Source organism: Epinephelus fuscoguttatus, linkage group LG5 (genome assembly GCF_011397635.1).
Source record: "Epinephelus fuscoguttatus linkage group LG5, E.fuscoguttatus.final_Chr_v1".
In the NCBI taxonomy this organism is placed as follows: Eukaryota; Metazoa; Chordata; class Actinopteri; order Perciformes; family Serranidae; genus Epinephelus; species Epinephelus fuscoguttatus.
The window spans coordinates 34,777,853-34,799,787 of NC_064756.1; the positions used below are offsets into that span (position 1 = coordinate 34,777,853).

The 21,935-nt window shown below is 40.8% G+C and overlaps 2 protein-coding genes and 1 long non-coding RNA gene across 3 annotated transcripts; 2 read left to right on the forward strand and 1 right to left on the reverse strand.

The window, feature by feature from the left end:
* Positions 1-4,077: 4,077 nt before the first annotated feature.
* Positions 4,078-11,309, forward strand: LOC125888920 (cytochrome P450 2F3-like). The gene is made up of 9 exons (XM_049576567.1): positions 4,078-4,532; positions 5,664-5,826; positions 6,509-6,658; positions 6,845-7,005; positions 7,963-8,139; positions 8,384-8,525; positions 9,065-9,252; positions 9,338-9,479; positions 9,681-11,309. The coding sequence occupies exons 1-9, from the start codon at positions 4,362-4,364 to the stop codon at positions 9,863-9,865; spliced, it is 1,479 nt and encodes a 492-aa protein (XP_049432524.1). The 5' UTR covers positions 4,078-4,361; the 3' UTR covers positions 9,866-11,309.
* A 141-nt stretch (positions 11,310-11,450) lies between these two features.
* LOC125888923 (cyclin-dependent kinase-like 1) lies at positions 11,451-19,658 on the reverse strand. Its single transcript, XM_049576572.1, has 11 exons — positions 19,600-19,658; positions 19,244-19,354; positions 18,951-19,139; positions 18,396-18,517; positions 16,526-16,598; positions 14,860-14,950; positions 14,294-14,494; positions 13,887-13,969; positions 13,737-13,793; positions 13,298-13,450; positions 11,451-11,875 (listed from the first exon to the last, which is right to left on the reverse strand). The coding sequence occupies exons 2-11, from the start codon at positions 19,268-19,270 to the stop codon at positions 11,780-11,782; spliced, it is 1,092 nt and encodes a 363-aa protein (XP_049432529.1). The 5' UTR covers positions 19,271-19,354; positions 19,600-19,658; the 3' UTR covers positions 11,451-11,779.
* A 563-nt stretch (positions 19,659-20,221) lies between these two features.
* Positions 20,222-21,903, forward strand: LOC125888924 (uncharacterized). Its single transcript, XR_007449374.1, has 3 exons — positions 20,222-20,294; positions 20,657-20,882; positions 21,544-21,903. It is a non-coding gene; the product is annotated as an uncharacterized LOC125888924 (long non-coding RNA).
* The last annotated feature ends 32 nt before the right edge of the window (positions 21,904-21,935 follow it).

Consider the following 21,935-nt stretch of genomic DNA (forward strand, 5'->3'; position numbering starts at 1 on the left):
ATTGTGAATGACTGAGTTATTTTTCTCATTTCCTCTCGATTGCTTTCACTGGGAGCTGGGTGCTCAAAACAGTATCATGATAAAATTTTGGAGTATGTATTTGCACCCAGACGAGAATAGTCACGCTGCAGGTATTCGGCTATTTACACCCCTTCCTGTGATGTGTTACTATGGATCCCACTGCGTTAAGTGATGGGCTACAGTAGTATTCATCACGCTGACGCTTCAAGGACGAGAGCTGTTAGGATTAGGGCAGTGGTAAATGGTAAATTTACGAGAGAAAAAAATCACAAATGTACTGCCAGAAAATCAAGTGATGTAGTCAGAGTTGGGTAAGGGTTACTTTAAAAGTAATCAAAGTACGATACTGCGTTACTTTTAAAAAAGTAACCAGTTACTGTACTGCGTTACTCCATGAGTAAAGTAACTCGAGTACTTTTAAAGTACCTCCAACGTTACTCCCTGAGAAAAGTAACTCAAGCACTTTTAAAGTACTTTTGAGTATTCTACATTTCCTATTGGGCAATGGACCACAGGGCGCTAAGCCTACATTTTTTTTGTCTCTACAATTAAAGTTATGGACCACTTGCCCTTCACTGAGATCCAATTCTCCCATCACAGCCGTCACTTTGACCAGTAGAAACACACAACGATCTGCTGCCGTAGACAACTGTATGACAACAACACCCCAGCGTTTTTATTATTCCTCTAGGGATGTTACCACACAGAGCAAAAGGGGGAAATGATGGTGTGAAACAGCAGAGGCACTTTGTCAACCCGCTGAGTTAACGTTACTGTCATTAGCATCAAGCTAGCAAACAATGGTACATCCTCACAGTCGGACATAAAGTAATAACATTAACAACAATAACATTTACTCACCACAACTGCAGAGGCTCCCAGCTTCATTTGAAACAAACTACATTATAGACGGTCGGTTATTTATTAATCCCTCTGTGTGTTTATATATTTACTTTTTGTACGCGCCGTTCTCTTTGTAAAGTTAACATATCGCACCGTCATTTCAAACTCAACACTTGTTTCAAATTAAAAGCCCCTTATAACCTCGGCTAGAGAATCCCTCCATTTTCTAAATAGACTTTTATTCTGAAACATTTGTCAGAACTTCCTGTGGAAGATACAGTAGCTTGACAGTTTACATATGGCGCTTCAAATGTAGCTCCTGCCATCTGCTGACGCTTTTAGGTGACTACAACAACATGTCAGCTGGCACATGAACAGACGCAGTTCTGGCAGTGACTCAAATAATACTGAAAGTAATAAAAATAGGACAAGAATAACCCGATGACATCACACACGCCATGAAAGACGACCGGGGATAATTGGTGAGTACCAGTGTGTAGCGTGTACCAGGCATAATGCAAGTCCTGAGTCTGTCAGCGAGTCCTACTCCACCTATTTAGACTCCACCATAGACAACGGCAGCATTTCTCCGACCACATAGCGAGCCACAAGCTCCATGGCTTCTTTCAGACTGATAGGTTTAACGTTATCTCCGTTGTTAGAACCAAACGACAGTCGTTGCTGTTTCAGAGGTGAAGGACCAGCGTTCTAAAAGTAACGGAAGTAACTGATGTCTTGTTTGAAAATGTACTTAAGTATTTGATTACTCAAACAGCAAACTAACATGTTAGGTTACTCGTTACTGCAAAAAGTAATCAAAGTACTCTAACGCGTTACTTTTTAACGCGTTATAACCAGCTCTGGACATAGTATAAACAGTTACAGTCTGTGATGGGAGTAAGATATGGTGGATGAATAGGCCAAGTGCAGGATTTTCACACAAGAGACTGGAGTTTACATCATGTGGAGTTTATAGGATGTGTAAAGATGCTGAATGCACACTGGGTACAAAAACTTTAGCAGAATATGTTTTTGTTTTGTTGTTGTTAGTAGTACACACAAAATGGCACAAATAAATAAATCTTACTATATAATGACGAAAACTGTCTGTGAGTTTGTACGTGGATGTGTCTGTTCCACGTTTTTTCTCCTCACTGACTTGGTCAATCCATGTGAAATTTGGCACAGTGGTAGAGGGTCATGGGAGGATGCGAATGAAGCAATATTACATCAATTGGCCAAAGGGGGGCGCTATAGCAACCGATTGAAAGTGCAAACTTTGAATGGGCATGTATCATGCCCTGTATGTCGTAGAGACATGAAACTTTGCACAGAGATGCCTCTCCTCATGAGGAACAAATTTGCCTCAAGAAACCATAACTTCCAGTTATATAGATTTTCCGCCATTTTGAATTTTTTGAAAAACACTTCAAATCGATCTCTTCCTAGGAAGTTTGACCAATCTGCATGAAACCCGGTGAACATAATCTAGGGACCAATATCTAAAGTTCCCTCTTGGCAAAAGTTGGAAAACTTACTAAAACTGAGCTTCTATAAGGCAATGAATATTGCGGAGGGCGTGGCTCATCAAAACTTCACCTGAGCCTCCATCGGCATATGGGTGAGTAGATAATGGCTGAATTTTCATTTTTGGGTGCACTATCCCTTTAACTATCTGCCTTTCAACGTGCTACCTCAACTGCTAATGTACAGTTTTAGCCCACTAACTATCCCACTATTGGCAATGGTACTACTGTACTTTCAATAAAGCAATCGTACTGTCAAATTCACAAAAACTCTGTCTGAATACATTGCTCTTCTTAAAGTTACAATGTGTAATTTACGTGGTTGTTTATTAGCAAATATCAACTATTGCTTTCATAAATATTTACTAAAGTGTAATGCAATTCACATACAAATGGAAGCTTTCTCATAGGCTTAGAATGATTCCTCTATATATACACAGGCAGGGCGCGGTATGCTGGAGGCTGCATTCTTGCATCGCCATATTTGAATACAGTGGCCGAAACAGATACACGTGCTTCGCCTTTCGCATTTACCTAGAACTTGCCGTCACTGGAGAAGGTGCAGCTCAATCTGGGGTGCTTCTGCATGAACCTACTTTGTACTTTTATGATTCTGTCGCAATTTAAATGGAGGACCACACATATGTTTTGCCCCGTAAGAGGGAAACCACGCCACCAAATAAAAGAAAAAGATCAGATAAGCGAGGACGGGACAAAACGTGAGTGAATATCGGCGTTGCTTATTCCAGGTGGAAAAAACTCCTGTGGAAGAACACTCTGGAGACGCATATATTATAATCGTACCAACCTATATTTGCCGCACTGTGCCGTGACTATCACATAAACGTGTTATTTTAGCATTACTGTGCTAATGTTTGCTCGTGTTACCAAAACAATTAGAGATAAAACACTCCTAACATAACGTTATATCTCACAGATAACCTATATCTCACTGGTAAGCTATAACATATTGTAGCGTCCGCCAGGACGTGTGGAAAGGATGACGCATTTATTCGGCAAACCACCATTTATTATTGAACAGTACAGGTTACTGTTGGCCGTAACTACACCAAAACAACCAACAAACAAGAACTTAGCTGTAACTCCAACTGTGCACTCCTGCTCTCTCCTCCAGTTTGCTCATACACACACCACCACGTGCACTCACACAGCTCTCATCCCCGTCACACTCACCCCCCGCCTCCCTACCTATACTCATTTAATCCCAAACATGCCATTAACTCACAGAACATTGACATTATAACAGAACATTTACTGCAGGGTCACTACAATATCGTAACATGGTTTAGATTCCTAAATAAATATTCTTCTCATCGCTAGATAGGCCTACTCCTGAAAAACTTGAAAAACTCTTGGATGATGCCATCTCTGTCTGCGCAAGGCTTTTTATCCTACGAGGCCACCGTCACTTACCTGACGGGATTTGTGAGCGAGTGAGCGCCAGTGAGCACTGCAATCTAGAATTTCACCGCTGATGTCACTGTTACTCACCATTTTTACACACTGAGGCTTTAATGGGTTCAGTTATTTAATCTGCAATTTCCTATGTCCTGTATCCCAAACACACACCATGTGAAACTGTACATGGGCAACTGTGCACTCAGTGGGTATGGACTAGTAAATAAATAGCTAATATAATCACTAAGAAGCTGAACTACCAGCTACCACAAAATGTAGGTGAACTGCTGGTTTAGTTTCATGTAGTTTACTGCTCCATAACTCCTGATCTGTGCTAAGGTCCAGAGGCTCGGAGTAAACGAGCAGCAGACTATATACTCATAGAAGACGAGTTATTCCGTCACCGCCCTACCTGCTGCTGCATGAGATCCAGGCACGTCACACAGCAGCAGTGACAGCTGTGTGGAGCTGTGCAATCAGTTGATCTCACTAAAGATTTAAACTTTTATAGTACTTCAGGGACTAAACTTGTTTTCTCTTTCGTCGAGCATTATGGAGTTGTTTGTCACGCTGATTTTAGCGGGGCTTATTGTCGCTTTGCTGTGGCTGTTAAGCCTGAGGAGCCGTAAACACGTCTGTTTACCTCCGGGACCGTCCGCACTGCCTATCATAGGGAACCTGCTGCAGCTGGACAAAAGGGCTCCTTTCAAAACTATGCGACAGGTGAGAAAGGTGCTCTGTTCCCCAGCTCAATATTCTTTAAGATATCTTTTAAAGGGTTTATTATCCACAGCAATGTTTTTTTCCCCCTAAAGTTGAAATGTTCAGTGAATGTTTCCCTGGGTCAGTATGTTGAAATCACCTAGCCGCAGCTTATCGCCGACTTATGTTACTTGAATCCAATGCATTGAGAATTTTTCTTGACTCTAGACATTGATGTCCCTACAGAGGCTGATCAGAAACACCCACATCCCTTCACTGTTTTGTAATTTGAACTGCAAAGACAGCCCTAACCAAGTGGCATCTAACGATGTGGGTTGCAGTTGGCATCCAGCTGAAATTTTTCCTGCATGCAAAACGTGAACTCCCACTTAGGATTCCTTAAGTGTTTGTTAAGGAGGTTTTTACCAGGAGCCAAATTATCTGCAGAGGTATCTTCCTCTTCCAAACAAATGAAGCAGGTGGTTAAAACCAGTAAAACCAGTGAATAAAGCAATTTCACTAAAATCAGCTTTTACTCCAAGGCTGCCCAGCACCTGCTAATGTGCGTTTACTTTTTTCCCTGATAACTTGAGATCCAGTTATTTGGGAGTTTGTTTTTTGTTTTGTTTTTTACCAGGAGTCGAATCGTCTGCAGAGGTCTCTTCCTCTCTGAAACAAACGGACCTGGTGATTAAAACTAGAATTTATAAGGACCTGCACCCTATGTAGATACAAACAGCTCATTCGAAGATGACAAAAACACTTCAGGTCTTATCTCTAGGTGATTATACACAAAAGAAAACACACATATTCCATTTCTGCCATTATATTCCCCTAAATCCTCCATGCTGGATCTTTAAATTATGTAAGGAATTTAGCTTTGTTGTCAGTTGTGTTGTATGTGTAAAGCCAACCTTACTTGTTAGCAGAAATAGAGATATTCCGCGCTTCACGTCTGCTTTTGCTTATTTATATTTTTTCTAAGTCTCAGTTATATGTTTGTATACTTGTGTATATAGCTGAATAATCATACCTGTGTATTATTATGTTTTGTTAGGGTATCTGTTTTCTTCTCTGCATTGCGCAGTGTATATTGATTTGCTCTTTGCATGTACAAGAATCAAAAGCATGTTTGCTCTGTTTAACCCCAAGCTCAGCGAAAGCTATGGCCCTGTGATGACTATGTACATGGGCCGTCAGCGTATCGTAGTGCTGGTAGGGTATGATGCTGTGAAAGAGGCACTGGTGGACCAAGCAGATGACTTCATTGGCAGAGGACCTATTCCTTTCTTGATGAGAGCTACCAGGGGCTATGGTAAGATGGGAATTTTGTGATGATATGTGTGACAGATCAACATAATGTACTGTGCCCTTAAAGAGACACTTCAACCCAAAATCAAAAATATACATTTTCCTCTTGACTGTAATGCTACTTATCAATCTAGATTGTTTTGGTGTGAGTTGCCGAGTGTTGGAGATTTTGTCAGCCTTCTCTCTAATATACTAGAACTTGATGGCGCTCAGCTTGTGGTGATCTGAGCATGAAAAAAGATATACTTGAAAAACTCCACAGCAATGTCGCTTTCCAGAAATCATGACCAGCATACTCAGACCTTGTTGTGAGCAGTTTCATTCAGGAACTATTTTCTTTCTACAAAAATACACCCATCAAACCTCATCACTGCGCAGAAGGGAGCGTGCATCTTACCACTGAACAAGCTAACGTTACAGCTCAACCAAGGAGGACGCCATTGATGTTTACATCTTGAGCTTCCTTCCACACAGTGATACGGTTGGCAGGTGTAGTTTGGTAGAAAGAAAGTAGTTCCTACATGAAACTGTTCACAAGGTCTGTGGATTATCTTGAGTAACCATGATTTCTGGAAAGAGACATTGCTGTTGAGGTTTTCCAAATGTGTTTTTTGTGGCGTTTTGAGCGTCTTGTTTCTTTTGTATGTGGAGGCCAGATTGATTATGAGGTTCTCTTAACTACCAAGGTTTGGCAATCAGTAACGGAGAGCGGTGGCGGCAGTTGAGACGTTTCACCCTGACAACGCTGAGAGACTTTGGCATGGGGCGCAAGGGGATGGAAGAGTGGATCCAAGAGGAGAGCAAACATCTGGTGGCACGCATAAATAATACCAAAGGTATGTATGTGCCTGCCATGTATGTTTGCATATTTCTCATCAGATATATCCAGGATTGTATGGAAAAGGGTGACCCTTGTGCATTGTGCTCAACTTTGAAGACTGAGCAGACAAAAACCTTGGAGTGGGACAGAATAATCCAAGTCGTGCTGGCCTTCTTGACAGCGTTCTTTCCTTTATCCCCAGCCACACCTTTTGATCCCACGTTCTTCCTGAGCTGCACCGTGTCCAACGTGATCTGCTGCTTGGTGTTTGGTCAACGCTTCAGCTATGACGACGACCACTTCCTCTCCCTTCTGCAGATAATCGCAGACATACTGAAATTTGGCAGCAGTCCCTGGGGTCAGGTAAGATGGTTAGGAAGATCACTGCTCAGCAGGACCCTTAATACCGACCTTACACCAAATGACTTGAAGCATTTTTCCTCAGATGGTAGTAAAGTGGTCATAAAACTCAGTCTGAGCTGTCTTAAGTCAGTCTTTATCTCATCTTGATGTTCCGACAAAATCAGACATGTTTAATATCATAAGCTCCTGCGTTCAGGCAGATTCTTACTCATCTCCTTCGACTGGAAGGCCCTTTGGTTCAACTCCTGTTGTTTTTAAATGTGCTATATAAGTTAAAGTGAGTTGACTTGACGTAAGATTTTTGTCTTGTCTTGGGCAAATGTTGAAGTTCAATGAAGCAAGCATTGTCCACAAACAATAGCTGCTGCTCTCCAGCACCAAATGGGAAGCAGCCAGCAGGGGAGATAGTGAACATGGAGGGGAGGTAAGAACATGAACAAGTCACAGCTCTCTTGTATTGTGGAAAAGGAGGAGAAACTTGTGGACTCGTGGAGTGTACTTGATCCACCAAGCAGCACTTATTTTAGAGGGAAATCTTAATTTTTGAAACAGGTGGTCTCTCATTCCCACAGCATCCTCCCACAAAATTAGCACAGCAAACCAATGCAGACATTTAGCAAGTCAAGGCAACAAAATCCAAAATGTAAAGTTTGTACACAGATACAGTTTATCTGTATAGATTATATCGATTCCCAGTTGACAAGAATACTGTTGACATATGACGTCTTTTAAAGTGTATTTGTATTGATGGTTAGGTTTATTTCCACACTGTGCCAAGTATGAGTGTAGCTATCAAGGCTCTGTTGTCTGTCCTGTGAAGAATGATCTGCGGTTTATATGTAGACACGGATGGTGCATTTCTTTTTGAGCAGCACCTCAAATACCAAAGGCCGCAGGTCCTTTAACTCACCTAACAACTGGTTATTATTCACAAGTCCTTTCCACTCCTCATCACAGCTGTATAATATCTTCCCTCGCTTGATGGAATGGCTGCCAGGTCGACAGCACGTGATGTTTGCCAAAGTTGAGAAGCTGAGAGATTTTATTTTGAAGAAGATCCAGGAACACCAGGATACGCTGGATCCCAGCTCACCCAGAGATTACATTGACTGCTTCCTCACGAGACTCAGTCAGGTATGACAGAACTCAGTTTATTAACCAGAATAAGCCTCTGTGAGCTGAAAATCATGTTTCTTATATTTACTGTGGACATGTTGAGCATGCTTACTCACTACACTTGCTTATTCACTGACGCAAATTCACATACACCCGCAGACCACTAGGTGCACAGATGCACTCCTTCCAGCGCACCTTGACTTGTTATCCTGCAGGTCGATTGTGTCGTCATATCAGTAAAATGTCTGTTTCATTTCTTTAGGAGAAGCATATTCCCACAACTGAGTTCCACCATGACAACTTGGCGTCAACAGTGTTGAACCTATACCTGGCAGGAACTGAAACCACCAGCTCAACTATCAGATTTGGACTGAGTGTGCTGATCAAATACCCCAAAATACAGGGTAGGTCTAAGAAACCCTGTACACTAATGACCTCTACAGCCATTAGATGTCTTTTAAACACATGGCTATTTGACAAGTTTGTTGTAGGTTCACAGATATATTTTTTTAAGACTCAGGGCACTACAGCTCTTTACCATGTACCTTGTCAGTGGTTGTGGTTGCCCTGCTGTTATATTTATTGTACATTAAATTCTAGGAATTCAGAAGCTGAATTATGTTACTGCTAGCTCTTCTCCCAGTGAGGTGGTCTGTCGTGGTGGGGAGTGAGGTGTGGAACACACTGTGATTCGAGGCTTTGGCTAACATTAGCTACATAAACTTGAACTTGAAGGCACAATCATTTTCTAAAGCCTGAGAACGAGCCAAGAGGAGGTGCAGAAGTCTAGTTTTCTCTCAGCTCACTTAAACTACATTATGATCAAAGTTTGTTGTGGGATTTTTGCCCAATGACACCAAAATAGGACTGCCTACCCCAGCTTTAATTAATCAACTAATTGTTTCAGCACAAGTGAAATAGCTGTGTTTTCCTCATTCTTAAGAGAATATGCAGCAGGAGATCGACAGAGTGATTGGACAGGAGCGTTGTCCTTATATGGAGGACAGGAAGTCCCTACCCTTCACAGATGCAGTCCTCCATGAAATTCAGCGTCTAATAGATATTGTTCCCATGAACGTTCCTCACTATGCACTCCAGGACATCACTTTCAGGGGTTACACTATTCCGAAGGTATTCTGGTTTCATCACATTAAGTGTTATTGATGTTAAATATTACCAGATCATTTAAAACTGATACTATGTCTTGTCTCAACAGGATACATTAATTATTCCCTTGTTGCACTCTGTGCTGAAAGAGGAAAAACAGTGGGAGACCCCATGGTCCTTCAACCCACAGCACTTTCTGGACCAGAATGGCAACTTCAAGAAAAATCCTGCATTCCTGCCTTTCTCTGCAGGTGAATTAATAAGTACATGTAGAAATGTGGCTGAACATTAGTATAGCTTGCTAAGCAGATTTTATTTTTTGTCATCCTTTTTTTCTCAGCTGTTATTTTCTTTTTAAGATGCCAATTATAAAGCCAGTCCCCACAATGATTTTCCATTTATCTCACGTTTATATTCTCACTCTCGCTGGTTTGTATGTGGTTGTCTCTCAGGAAAGAGATCGTGTGTCGGTGAGTCCCTTGCTCGCATGGAGATTTTCCTCTTCATAGTGTCACTTCTGCAGCGTTTCACCTTGTCCTGTCCTGGAGGACCTGACAGTGTGGATCTCAGCCCAGAGTACAGCAGCTTCGCCAATGTGCCTCGCAGGTACAAGGTCATCGCCACGCCCCGATGGTAATGATTTACAGCAGTTGTTTTTGGGTACGATCAAGGGTTAAAGGTTTGACCAAATGTTAAAAAAGTTATACCAAAGATTCTAAAAAGGCTGTCTTGCTTTGATTGTATTTCCCCGTTATTTTTCCCGAGTTTTTTTTATGATCCAGAAATACAAAGTGATCACACAATTTATCTTCTGTACCAATAATATTCTAAAATGATCCCAAAGAGCAGATAAAGTCTCTTATTGTTATGTTTTGCTTCCTCACTTGACTATATCTTTTACTCTGTGGGTTTTTTAAGGGGTTAAGAGAAAACTACATTAATGACATGATGATCACATAAAAAGAATTGTATATGAACAGATTTAATGATAAAACGAAATACTTGAATGTTTTGCCCAAGTTCAATCAGTCATCTTGTGACCAACTGTAGATTTTCGACAGTGAGCTAAAGCCATTATATTGCTCTCTTCAAAGCCAGACTCCATTAAGAAATCAGTGATCTCACGTCACTAAACACTTGAGCTGCCGGTCTACTGCTGCCTTGATCAGTTAGTTTGCTTGTGTGTTTGGATTCACCAAAGTCACACAATAACACTAACTAACTGAGGCAGCAGCATACAAGTAGCTACCATGTTCAACGAGCCAAAATTAGTGTTTTGTCAGCAGAGTCTGGTGGCTTTGATTAGAGCATAGATGGGTAACAGAAGACGTTAAGTGCTTCCCTATCTAAAGAAGCTGTTTGACAGAAAGGTAAAGCTGTGAAACTACTCTCAATATAGCCTACACTTAAAATCGTGTAAATTTTTTCATGTGGGATTATTTTAGGTGCCTTTAACATGCTTTGCTGCTGCCCCTGTCCAGAGTAGCACCTTTCTTAGCCTCCATGTCAACGCTCCTGCTGCTTAAACTTGGAGCGTATCACATGCTTCTACTGTATGTAATACAGTGACTATGGACAGGCACCTCATACAACCCCGCTTTAAAAGATCCAAACTATCCCTGTGAGACCTGCTGGTTTACAGGCTGTAGCACAGTGATGTTTAGCATGGAGATACATCTGTAATTTGATGAGTTCAAGGTCAGGTGATCAGTCAGAGCTGTGTGTCTGACTGTCAGTGGGTTGATGAGTGTCCCAGTGTATCACTGTCTTGTGTCTAAGCAACAGAGTAAACATCCATGTCAGACTTTAGGGATCGTTGTTTAAGACTGAGCCTGCAATATGTTAAGAGCTCATCATATTACTTACGGTCAGCTGTTATGGCAGGCTTTATTGAACTTTTGATAAGACCCAGGAAGTTACACACAGACTCTACAGCATTATATGTGCTATTCTATAATATACTCATCTCTTTTTTTTTGGTTTTGTAATACAACATTTACAACATGTCTACTTTACCTTCAGCTAAACAATGCATTTATTCATTCTATATTTTTTCAATAAAAATCTATCCAGAAATAAAACATTTAAATTGTGTTTTTTGACTATCTTATTAAATGCAATAATCCTTACATGTATTTCATATTTTGAATGTGTAGTATGAACCTGCACAGGGATCAGATAACATGAAATCTGTAGTACTTTTGTCCAAGTAATGATGGCACACTGGTGACTTTAAAGACCTATTTAATAATTTCATGTGTAATGTGAAAGTGAAGTACCCATATCTTCAGACCTGATGCGTGCTCTGTTCTTTCATAATAGTACTGTCAGTGTGTTGCCTAACCTGCAACTGTAAATGCCCTATCGTGTAAAGAATATGAAGGGATAAAATCAACAAAAATGACAAGTGAGAGTGATCATACAATTAAAATACACTTCTTCACTGTCACACAAAAAAATATGTGTCCTCAAACTGGACTGTATTCAAATGATTGCACAAAATATCGCACTTGTCCATCTCTCTCTGCTCAGCCACAAACTTGTTGCTTTGTTAAATGTTGGGCAGGTGATATTTATGCTTGACCTGTTTCTTAACATCCGGTGCTGGTGAGATGTTGCTGTTTGGTAGCTGAGGCAGGTACTGAGCCTAGAGAGAGGAAAGAGAAAGAGAAAAAAGTTTGAGATAGTATGAAGATGTCTAGCTGCGAATGTAGTAAGAGGAACCATAGTTTACTTGAAGTGACTGCTAAAAGTAGATCATTTTAAAAAAGTTAATATGTATGGCAATGATTTACTGTACATGTAGCTTGTTAAAAAGCAGCACTTGTGTGTATTACAAATGTTAGCTGTGCTTTGAACATACGAAGCGAATGAATGCAGAAACAAAATAGTAGCTTATTCAAGCATAAAGAGGAAAATCTTGTATCCTGAAAACATTTTGGGTGGAGTGTGCTTCCTAAGCTACATCCACATTAATATGTTTTCATATGAAAATGCATACAATTTCTACATTTACGCCTAGCATACACACTACTCCGGAGTTGTGGAACACCGAAAATGAAAACCTTAAAAAAACGTTGTTGACCCCATGTTAGTATGAAAACTCTGGGGTTGCCTTTTAGGGTACAGTCACACGTGAGCAAAATTAACATTGGCTTCCATTCCATACTCCCACTCATTATGAGCAAAAGGGCGAATAAAAAATTCACTTTAAGTGGCAAAGCAAATTTGGATCTCTGGATTGTAAGAAAATGGAAAGTGCACCAGTAACATCCTGCAGTATTTATTAGCATGCTTTAGCAAACATTAGCTAGCAAGCTAGCTTTCCAAGTGCATCACATCAGGCACTGTCCACATTATTGCCTCGACAGGTAATGGTCACTCAGCCGCATTCGCTGAGACGTTTTGTCTCTCAATTAGGTCTTATCACCCATGACATGTCAATTGAAAACATTATAGCTAGGTCTATCTTGTGTGAATTTATCTTCTTGTGTGGGTAATGTTACTCCTTTCCTATTGCCTTGGCCTCCTCTGACAATTAATAATGTTCAACCAGTGCCACTCTCACATAATGCCATATTTGCCATTTTCTGCTGACTTGACCACTTTATACTCGTGTGACTTTCAGTAACAGTTCCACTTTATCTTCTGTCCAAACCAAGGAATCTTTGGTCTTACTTTTCACCATCTCTGTAGTATTTTCTGTAACTAAGAAACCAAGCACAGAGTAGACAATCTGCTTCCTGTTTACACCGGCAAGCGCATGCCCAGTGTACGTGAATGGTCATGTGATATGCGTTTTCTGGTGTGTTAGTATGGACAGAAGTAAGCTCTAAAATGGTGCTACAGCGCCCATGTGTACGGCGATGGTTTTCATTTTACAACGTCATTATAAAAAGCATCTGTTAGACCTTAGTGAAGTGTAAGTGAGCAGGTCTGGCTCTCTGCTTCATCCCCAGTGACCATGCAAAGTGTACGTAAAGTGACCAACTTAAGGACGTGTGGCTGTCGCAGGGTGTACAGTTTGGGGTTATGGGCAGATATCTCGCCACCAGTGTGTCATACTCACCCCTGGCTGTCGGCGTCGGGAGCCTTTGTCATGTCGTCTTCCGGGGCGCTCACCCTCGCGGCCCCAGTTGGCTCCTCCTTCTTCCTGGAAGTAAGGCAACTCCAGCAGCTCCTCACAGGACAGCCGGAGAGAGGGGTCCATCACCAGGCATGACTGCTCACACAAAGTGAACGTAAATCTTTGTCATTTCAAAACAGTGGCTTTGCCTTGAGCTTCTCAGTGCTGTCTGGTGGACAAACTACAGTATGTACACTGTAATGACAACGCTGTTTGTAAATGACCTCAAATATATAGCCTAGTATCTTTAGCTTTTCTGCACTGCAATTTCTTGTTACATATCAGCCAACATTATACAGTACACTAATACAGATGTATCGGCCAATAATATTGCGCATGCAGGTCTGTCAGTCAGGCTTCATCACATATAAACATAAAATACCTTCATAACCTGGAGGGCATGCAGAGACACGCCATGGAAGCGCTTTTCCAAAGGCTCCTAAGAGTACAAATAAAAAGGAACGTTAACGTCAACCACACTTCATTGCCTCTCCATAAAGACATGCATTCTTAGTGGTAACAGGAGTCATACCGTTGTGTCAGGTTCGGGAATACTGACTCCACTGAAGAAAACGTTGGAGCGGAAGATCTGCTGGTGACGAGGGATCAGGTCACCTGAGGTCAGAAATGAGACAGAATCTCCATACAGAACCAAAATATGAACCAGTGTGTGTGTGGAGGGGTGGACATTTTGGTAAATAAAATGTCTAACTACAAAAACAAACATGTTTAAATTTCAAACACCCATGGGTGTCAGGTTTTGGCATTATCTCCTTTAAAAAAAGGACAAGGCCTGCTTTCTATACAGGTTGAAGAAACCCACAAAAGCAAAGTCCATAGTAAGACAGTTTCATAATTGATAATTATGCAAGTGAGTTTGTGGAAGTGCATCCATAGGTTGTTTAGTTCTGTTAAGCATATGGCCCCTTATCAGTGTACCGAGAGTTTTTCGGATGAGGTAGAGCTGGTCAACGTCAGACTTCCCAGGCCAGAGCGGATTCCCATGAAGCAGCTCAGCGAAGACGCATCCCAGAGCCCACACGTCCACAGGAGGCCCATATTGAGTATCCCCGACCAGCAGCTCAGGAGCGCGGTACCAGCGGGTCGCTACGTAGTCTGTGTAGTCATCCTCTGGTCCAGCTGAGTGTACAGACACACAGGCAGATGGCGATAACGTGTATGGACACACGTACACTTAGATGCTGAATAATGAACACTAAATAACACGTACATTGTAGAAGAAGGGATTACAAGGCCTGCTGAATGACTACATGTTAATGTATGGTAACCTAACACCGAAACCTAAAGCAGGCAGGGTAAACAGAGACACACTACACACAGGAGCACTAACTGGCTGAACAGTCCTCCTGTGCAATGCATTCATTGGAACATTGAAAGTGAGGAGGCCATCAGCAGCAGCTGATTCAGGTTCCATGTTGAATAAGTCATTAGAGGTAGATTAACACTAAATGCACATAAATGCACTCGCTCTCTTGATGACCTACTCAGAATGCGGGCAAAACCAAAGTCGCAGAGCTTGATGACTCCGGTTTTGGTGAGGAGGATGTTTTCTGGCTTCACATCACGGTGTATGCACTGCAACATAAACACTCAGCATCAGGGATATGGCAACTCGATAAATGGTGTCATAGTGACAGAAAGAGAAGATTATATTAGGATGACAGATGAGGAATGGATGTGGAGAAACAATAGCATGAGTTCAGAAACCTATAAACATTTTAATATTGAAACTGGATACTGAATACTGAGACTTCAGTAAGTCTTACTGGGGGAACTGCAGCCTAAGCAAAGTCACAGTCTGCTCATTATGGATTGGAATTATGCTCAATTTTAGTTAGAGAAGTTAGAGCAGTTGTTCATGAGTTTTGTAGTTTGAGAAGGATCAAATTTCTCAGTCAACCCTGCTCATTATCTAAACAGCTGCCTACAGGTGCCTGCTGGACAACCTCAGTCAATTCTAACAAGTTTTTCAGACAAATATTTTGCACTGAAAACTGAGCTAGTGAAATATAAGATAGTTTTGCCATATTCTGTTTACAACTGTGACAGGAAGATGTTATGAGCAGCCACAGTCAGCGAATTACCTACTTTAACATATTATACTTTTTTCATTTTTTTTATTTAGTGCGAACAAAATAAAAAATATCACCTTTTGGGACTTTAGGGGCTCTGTATTTACCTTATATAATGATTAATAATAAAATACAGTATATGTAATGAAATGATACAGCTATGTCATTAGATTAAAATGTAGAGATAAAGTTAAGCAGAATATTGAAGCAACAAAACAATAAATAACATGTCTGGTAAAAGTAAAATAGTCAACAGGTTAACAGTGGGGAAAAAAAACATGTTAAGGATATTTTCAGATTTTTTTCAAGTCTATCTTAAAACAACCAGATTCCGTATGTACTTGTTATTTGTTGCTGTAGTCATTTGTCCTTTTTCAATACACTGTAAAATCTAGAACAAAATTCACAATCTTCATTCTGTAAAACATTTATTCTTAAAGGGACAGTTCACCCACAAAGCAAAAATACATATTTTTTCTCTTACCTGCAGTGCTATGTATCTGTCTAGATTGTTTTGGGTCTGTGGATTACCTTGAGAAACCATGTCATTATTGCTGTTGGACTTTTCAAAGGTTTTTTTTGGCACTTTGAGCACCACAAGCTGAGTGCCATCTATTTCTGTCATATTAGAGAGAAGGCAGACATCTCTGTGCAACTCTATGCACTCAGGAAATCACACCAAAACAATCTAGACTCATAAACAGCAAAACAAGTGAGAGGAAAAATACGTGTTTTTGAATTAGGGGGTGAACTATCCCTTTAATTCAGGAGTTTACAGTATATGAGGCTGGGGATTTGTCCTGCATCTTTTATAGTGTTGTCACACATTAAATGGATCACTGAATGGCCAGTACAGCAAGGAGGAAATTATTACTGAGACCAGTAAATTCAATGTACTGTACTTACGGAATATGTGGCCAAGTATTGCTCTAAGGACCAGAAAAACCCAAATACTATTCTTTATGACAAAAAAAAAAAAAAGGAGAAGAAATTAACAATGTGGGAGAAACTAAAAGAATAATTCATGGAAATAACAGGAAAAGCTTTAAAGGAAATACCAGATTAAAAACATACTGACGTTGTGCTTGTGGCAAAAGTTGACAGCCTGCAGCGTCTGCCACACTATACTTTTCAGCTGAGCCTCGGGTACCCTACAGAGACAAAGGAATATCAATTGATGTAAGAGGAACAAAACAAAGCCTATTGACTCCTCATGTTCTCCTTGTTTATTATTTAAAAAAAAAAAAAAAGAAGTGGTGCTTTACACAGCCCTACTGTCACCCAGGTAACCTTAGGCCTGTGTCTAACAGCAACAGCGCTTTTGTTTTCAGGAGCAGCTAGAGTTTCTGCTGCACAGCCTTGTGGGAAAAGGAAAAATGGTCAGACAGCAACTAGTCACTGTGGCGTGTGCTCGCTGTGTGACCTCACATGACAAATGTACACCTTATCTTGTGACATTAGGTTGCATGAGGAGTCCTAAAAGCACGAAGCCAAAAGGAGAACCCTTTCCCCTAAACACTGAAGTAATATTTTGTTTTAGACTCGGCCCTTCCTCCCTCACTCCACTGCCAACACTATGTCTTTGAAATCTTTTGGCAACAGTCTTGACTCCCTCGTTGTAATTCACCCTGTTCCTTTCTGCTGCCCTTCTCTTGTAAGCAGTTATTCAGATATCTCCTTCAAAAGAGAGGCACACTTTTGCAGTGACGGCAGAAATATTTAGATGCTTTACTGAAAGGAATACTTTCATGAAAAAAGCTTTGTTTTTCCTGCATCCACAGTGAACAGATAATCCAAAACAGAGGAACACTCTTCATCAATTGAAGTGAAAGAGGAACACATTTAACAACTGCAAAACTATATCAAAACATCTGTTAATACATTCTTACACAACTTGTGCAGTATAATCCGAGTCTCAGGTATCCAGGTGAATGTTCATTACTTCCCAAACACATGTAGTTTTGCTAAAACCTGAAGATTTAAAGCACGTAAGTACAAACAGTGTCATGCATGTGTGTTCAGGCACGCTCAGGGTGCACTGCTAGGAGGTGGAAGTGTTTTTATAATGTAATGTTTTAGTGAAAATGCAAGTGTTTTGGAAGTATTGAGCATACAACTGTCTAAGTGAGGCTTTTATTACACTGCACAAGTTGTGTAAGAGATTGAATTGACAGATGTTTTGATATGTTTTACTGTTATTAAATGCAGACCCCTAGTACTTAACGAATGTTTTTTTGGATTATCTGTTCACTGTGGAGAGATGCGTGGAAAAAGTTTTCTCCATGAATTCACCATAACACTGGTGAATAATTAATATTTAAATAGTCATTTTAAGGGTGAAGTATTCTTTTAAGTAAGCATAACAACACTACAATGTAAAAACAGGCTACTCAAATACAACTAAAAGTTCCGCATCCATGTTGTACTTTAACAATTAAGTAACAGACAAGCCCCTGTCAGTGTTAGCATGTGGGCAGAATTTTAACGTAGCTGGTTGACTAACAGGTAATTTCAACTCATTTATACACATGTGGGTGGTTACACTTAAAAAAAAAAAGCATCATATATTATAAACTGACTTTAGGTTTTGTATGTAAAATCTTAATCTGCAAAAAAACTAGTACCTGTAACTGTCAAATAAAGGCAGTAGAGTAAAAAATACAATTTCTCTGTCTAAGATGTAGTGAAGTATAAAGTTGCATAAAAGGGAAGTACTCAAAGTACAAGTACCTCAATATTGTGCTCAAGTACAGAACTTGAATAAAAGTACCTTTTACCACTGCACTCTGGTCATGGATTCTAAGAGAGGTGCCAACAAAAAAAGATAACAAATACACTTCTAATGCTTAAAGTGATTGAGCATCTTTAACTTCAGTATCTTCCATAACTCACTGGTCTAATTCAGAACAACTCAGAGACATGGCCTTACTGTGTTTCCCCTGACCTACCCTCGGGGGTGTTTGTCCAGCTCATTGAGGACTGTCTGCTCGCAGAACTCAAACACCAAGTGGAGCCGTCGTTTCCTCCTGAAGACCTCTAGAAGATTGACCAGATTCACGTGTTTCAGCTGCTGCAGGACCAACAGAGAACATGGACACAAAAAAATGCTTAATTAAACCTACAGAGCATCTCAGCTGTGCCCCAACTCTGCCTTTAAGAGCAGACTTAAAATCCTGTTATCTTCTGCTGCATCCTAACATTGTGTTTATGGCTTTATTTTACCCCCAACATGTTCACACTTTGTTTCTAAACATGTAAATGTTTGTAAAGCATTTTCAACTAACTTAAACTGTGTGTATAATAATAATAATAATAATAATAATAATAATAATAATGATAAAAAGTATAGGCTGCCTGTGCATGACAGATTCCCAGCAAAGTAACAAAAGATCATATACCTTAATGAGTGCATGTGCACCTGTGTGCGTGCACGTGTCTACTCTGCCTGTGGTGTTACATGTGCCCAAACTTGATACTATAGAGTGATACTAATCTCTTCTCACCTTCAGCATACGTATTTCTCGCAATGCAATCTTCTTAATGACAGGGTCATCTTCAGATTCCACAAACTTCTTGATGGCTACTATCTGGCCAGTGTCTCTGTTTCTGCACTTGAACACCACGCCATAGGAACCCTCGCCAATTTTGGCCAACTTTTCATATTTCTCCATTGGGCAGTTTGTAGATGTCACCTGTCAAAAGACACAAACTCAGCACTTAACTAAACTGTAACATGCAGGGATCATGCAGACCTTATAAACTATAGTGCCACAACCAGCATGAGACACACACTCACCTGTCCACAATCTAAGAGGGTCTTCATCGACGAGTCAGCAGCGAGTGCGGATGATTTAACTCCACCAAAAGTCAGCAAAGTAACATTTGTGCGTGCGCAGCCTCTCTGGACCTAATTTCATAACGTCAGAGTGAAATATTTCACCAGTAAGGATTCCACAGGTCTCTCGCACTCCCTCTGTCTCTGTCTCTATCTCCGCGTGCGTCGTCGCTGCCTTGGTAACGCTCTCAGGTTATTATTCCCCCTCAGCACAGTCTAACTCAATATACTGTACGTATTCATTTTTAATACAAATGTTCAGGCTGAAACCATGTCTGCTACATTCATAGACACGGACACTATAACGTCTGACTTACCTCTCAAACACGGCGCAGGTAAGAGCAGTAGTTCACTGCCAACAGGATAGCAATTCACAATGCTGCCTACGTCAGTTAATATACGCACGTGGATACACTTTCGTTGTAACCATGGAAACGGATGGCCCGTGAGGTGAGGTGGACGCACGTTTACAGGAAAAAGCCCAAGGCGTAGTATTTCTAATCAATTAGCTAAAAGATAGACTAAAAACTTAATCACAATGTTAAATGTAACTTTTGAATATGAGTTGGCGTCAGGCTTTGCTATTTAACAAAGGAAAAACCCCACTGAGGTTCGCTAACTATGCAGGACAATAACCTTAATGAAATTTGATCGTCTAAAAAATATGGTAATTTGCCCGTTAATATGTCAGTTTCGAACAATTACTAAGCTCAGCATGTAAAGGCAGAGGAAAGTAGGAGAGTAGACATAACAGTGGCACAGTATTCATAGCTTGTCAGTCATATCATTTTTGTGCCTACAAATAGCCTTTAGACCTACGTTTATTTATTCTTTGACCATAATTATACTGCAGGAGTTGTGTGAGAGTTTGTAAAGGGATGTTTTGATATAGTTTTACTGTTATTAAATGTGTTCTCCGTTTACTTAAAATGATAGAGTGTTTGCCCTTTTTGGATTCTCTGTTCAGTGTGGATGCATGTGAGAAAAACTCACAAATTCAGTGTAACACAAGGTGAGTAGTTGATATAAAAGTTCCTTTAATGTTTTACATCCAGAATATATGATCAATTTATGAAATATAATCTATTTCAATATACCCAACAGCATATAAAGTACTTAGAAGGAGCTCAAATTTGACCAGCTACAACAAAATGCTTCTTTTCTCATAATACATGTGCAATAATAACGTAATATATGATAATATAACATTGACAGCAGCCATTCAGCTGCATAAAACTTGCTTTTACTTTTGATACTTTTAAGTAGCCTACATTTGCCTGATGGTCTTTTACCTGAGTAAGATTTTGAACGCAGGACTTGAATTTTTTAGTGTGCCTCTCTGTCCCTCCTCCGCATTCCCCCATTTTCTATCAGTTCACCAGATGCCCTGGCATTTTCCCTCCTTTCCCTTTCTCCGGACTGCCCCACCCACCTACTAACCTGTTCCCACTAAGCCGCCTGCTCTACAGTTGCCTGACCTTCTCCGCCCACCCTTAACAGCCCATTTAACTGGCCCATTTGCTTTCAAGCCTCTGATCCCTGCAACCTGTAATCCTGTCACCTTGAGCCTGTACCTGTCCGCCTGACCTTCTGCCTGCCTGTAAGTCTATATACATCCTTATATACCTTCACTTTAGCAATAAATCACTTAATTGATCTTGTCTGCTCTCTTTCTCTGTTTGTGCCCAATCCTGCATTTGAGTCAAAATATGTGTTTTATTACTTTTACTTAAGTAACAGATCCCAGTGCTTATAATGCACTGACATAAGAATATGCCTCATAGTTAGGAGAAGACGATATACTTTATTAATCACAGAGGGCAAATTCGCGTTTTTCCATTCTGTTGTCATATACACACAAGAAATACACACACACTCACAAACAGGACCTATACATGCATTCAATGGAGGGGTATCAGATTGAGGGGGCTGCCCTTGGACAGGCACCCCGAACAGTTGGAGGTTCAGTACCTTGCTCAGGGGCACCTCGGCAGTGCCCAGCAGGCAAGCTGGCACCTCTCCAGTTGCCGGGCCACACTTCATGCTGGTCCGTATGGGGACTTGTAATGGCGACCATTAATATAGCTGTTATCCAAAATAAAGTTCCAGAGCAAGCCTGGTTGCAGCAGTCACAAAGAAGCTACAGCGTCACGTCACTCTGCCACAGATACGAAATGTATGCAGGACCAGCTCTGATGTGGTTGCATGATTAATAGACTGTTCTATTCTCTCTGTTGACTGTGAATTTTTTTCTCCCTCAGTGTCCTCCCTCGGCTCGTCTGGCTTAGAGACTTTTGGGTTTGCCACAGCTCCATGGGATCCTCTGCAGAATCACACACAGAATCATTTAGGACTTCAGGGTGAATTATGGGAAAGCAGACCATGTTGCACTCATGTGCTCAGAGACACACAGACACCCTGAGGTGCTGGCATGGAGGCCTTGTGGTGAAGGGTATGAAATACCCCATGGCAGACTGGTAAGACGGTTGGATAAACGGGGGTCAGTAAGTCACGTAGGTTGTTGTGTTCAGAGACAGTAAGTTGGAAGAGAAAATAGGTCAGAGCATTTACTTTGGATTTTTAATCAGGCTTTCTTTGCATGATAAGAATGCTTGTGTTGCTGGGGCAAAATTTAGCACAGTATGTTTTTGGC

Excerpts from the sequence above, each read along its gene's own strand:
- LOC125888920 (XM_049576567.1), top strand. The coding sequence starts at position 4,362 with ATGGAGTTGTTTGTCACGCTGATTTTAGCGGGGCTTATTGTCGCTTTG. Across the intron at positions 4,533-5,663 it reads CTTTCAAAACTATGCGACAG|CTCAGCGAAAGCTATGGCCC; the intron begins GTGAGAAAGGTG and ends TTTAACCCCAAG. Across the intron at positions 8,526-9,064 it reads CAAATACCCCAAAATACAGG|AGAATATGCAGCAGGAGATC; the intron begins GTAGGTCTAAGA and ends CTCATTCTTAAG.
- LOC125888923 (XM_049576572.1), bottom strand. The coding sequence starts at position 19,270 with ATGAAGACCCTCTTAGATTGTGGACAG. Across the intron at positions 14,951-16,525 it reads ACTTTTGCCACAAGCACAAC|TGCATACACCGTGATGTGAA; the intron begins GTCAGTATGTTT and ends TTTATGTTGCAG. Across the intron at positions 13,451-13,736 it reads ATGCCCTCCAGGTTATGAAG|TCATGCCTGGTGATGGACCC; the intron begins GTATTTTATGTT and ends TTGTGTGAGCAG.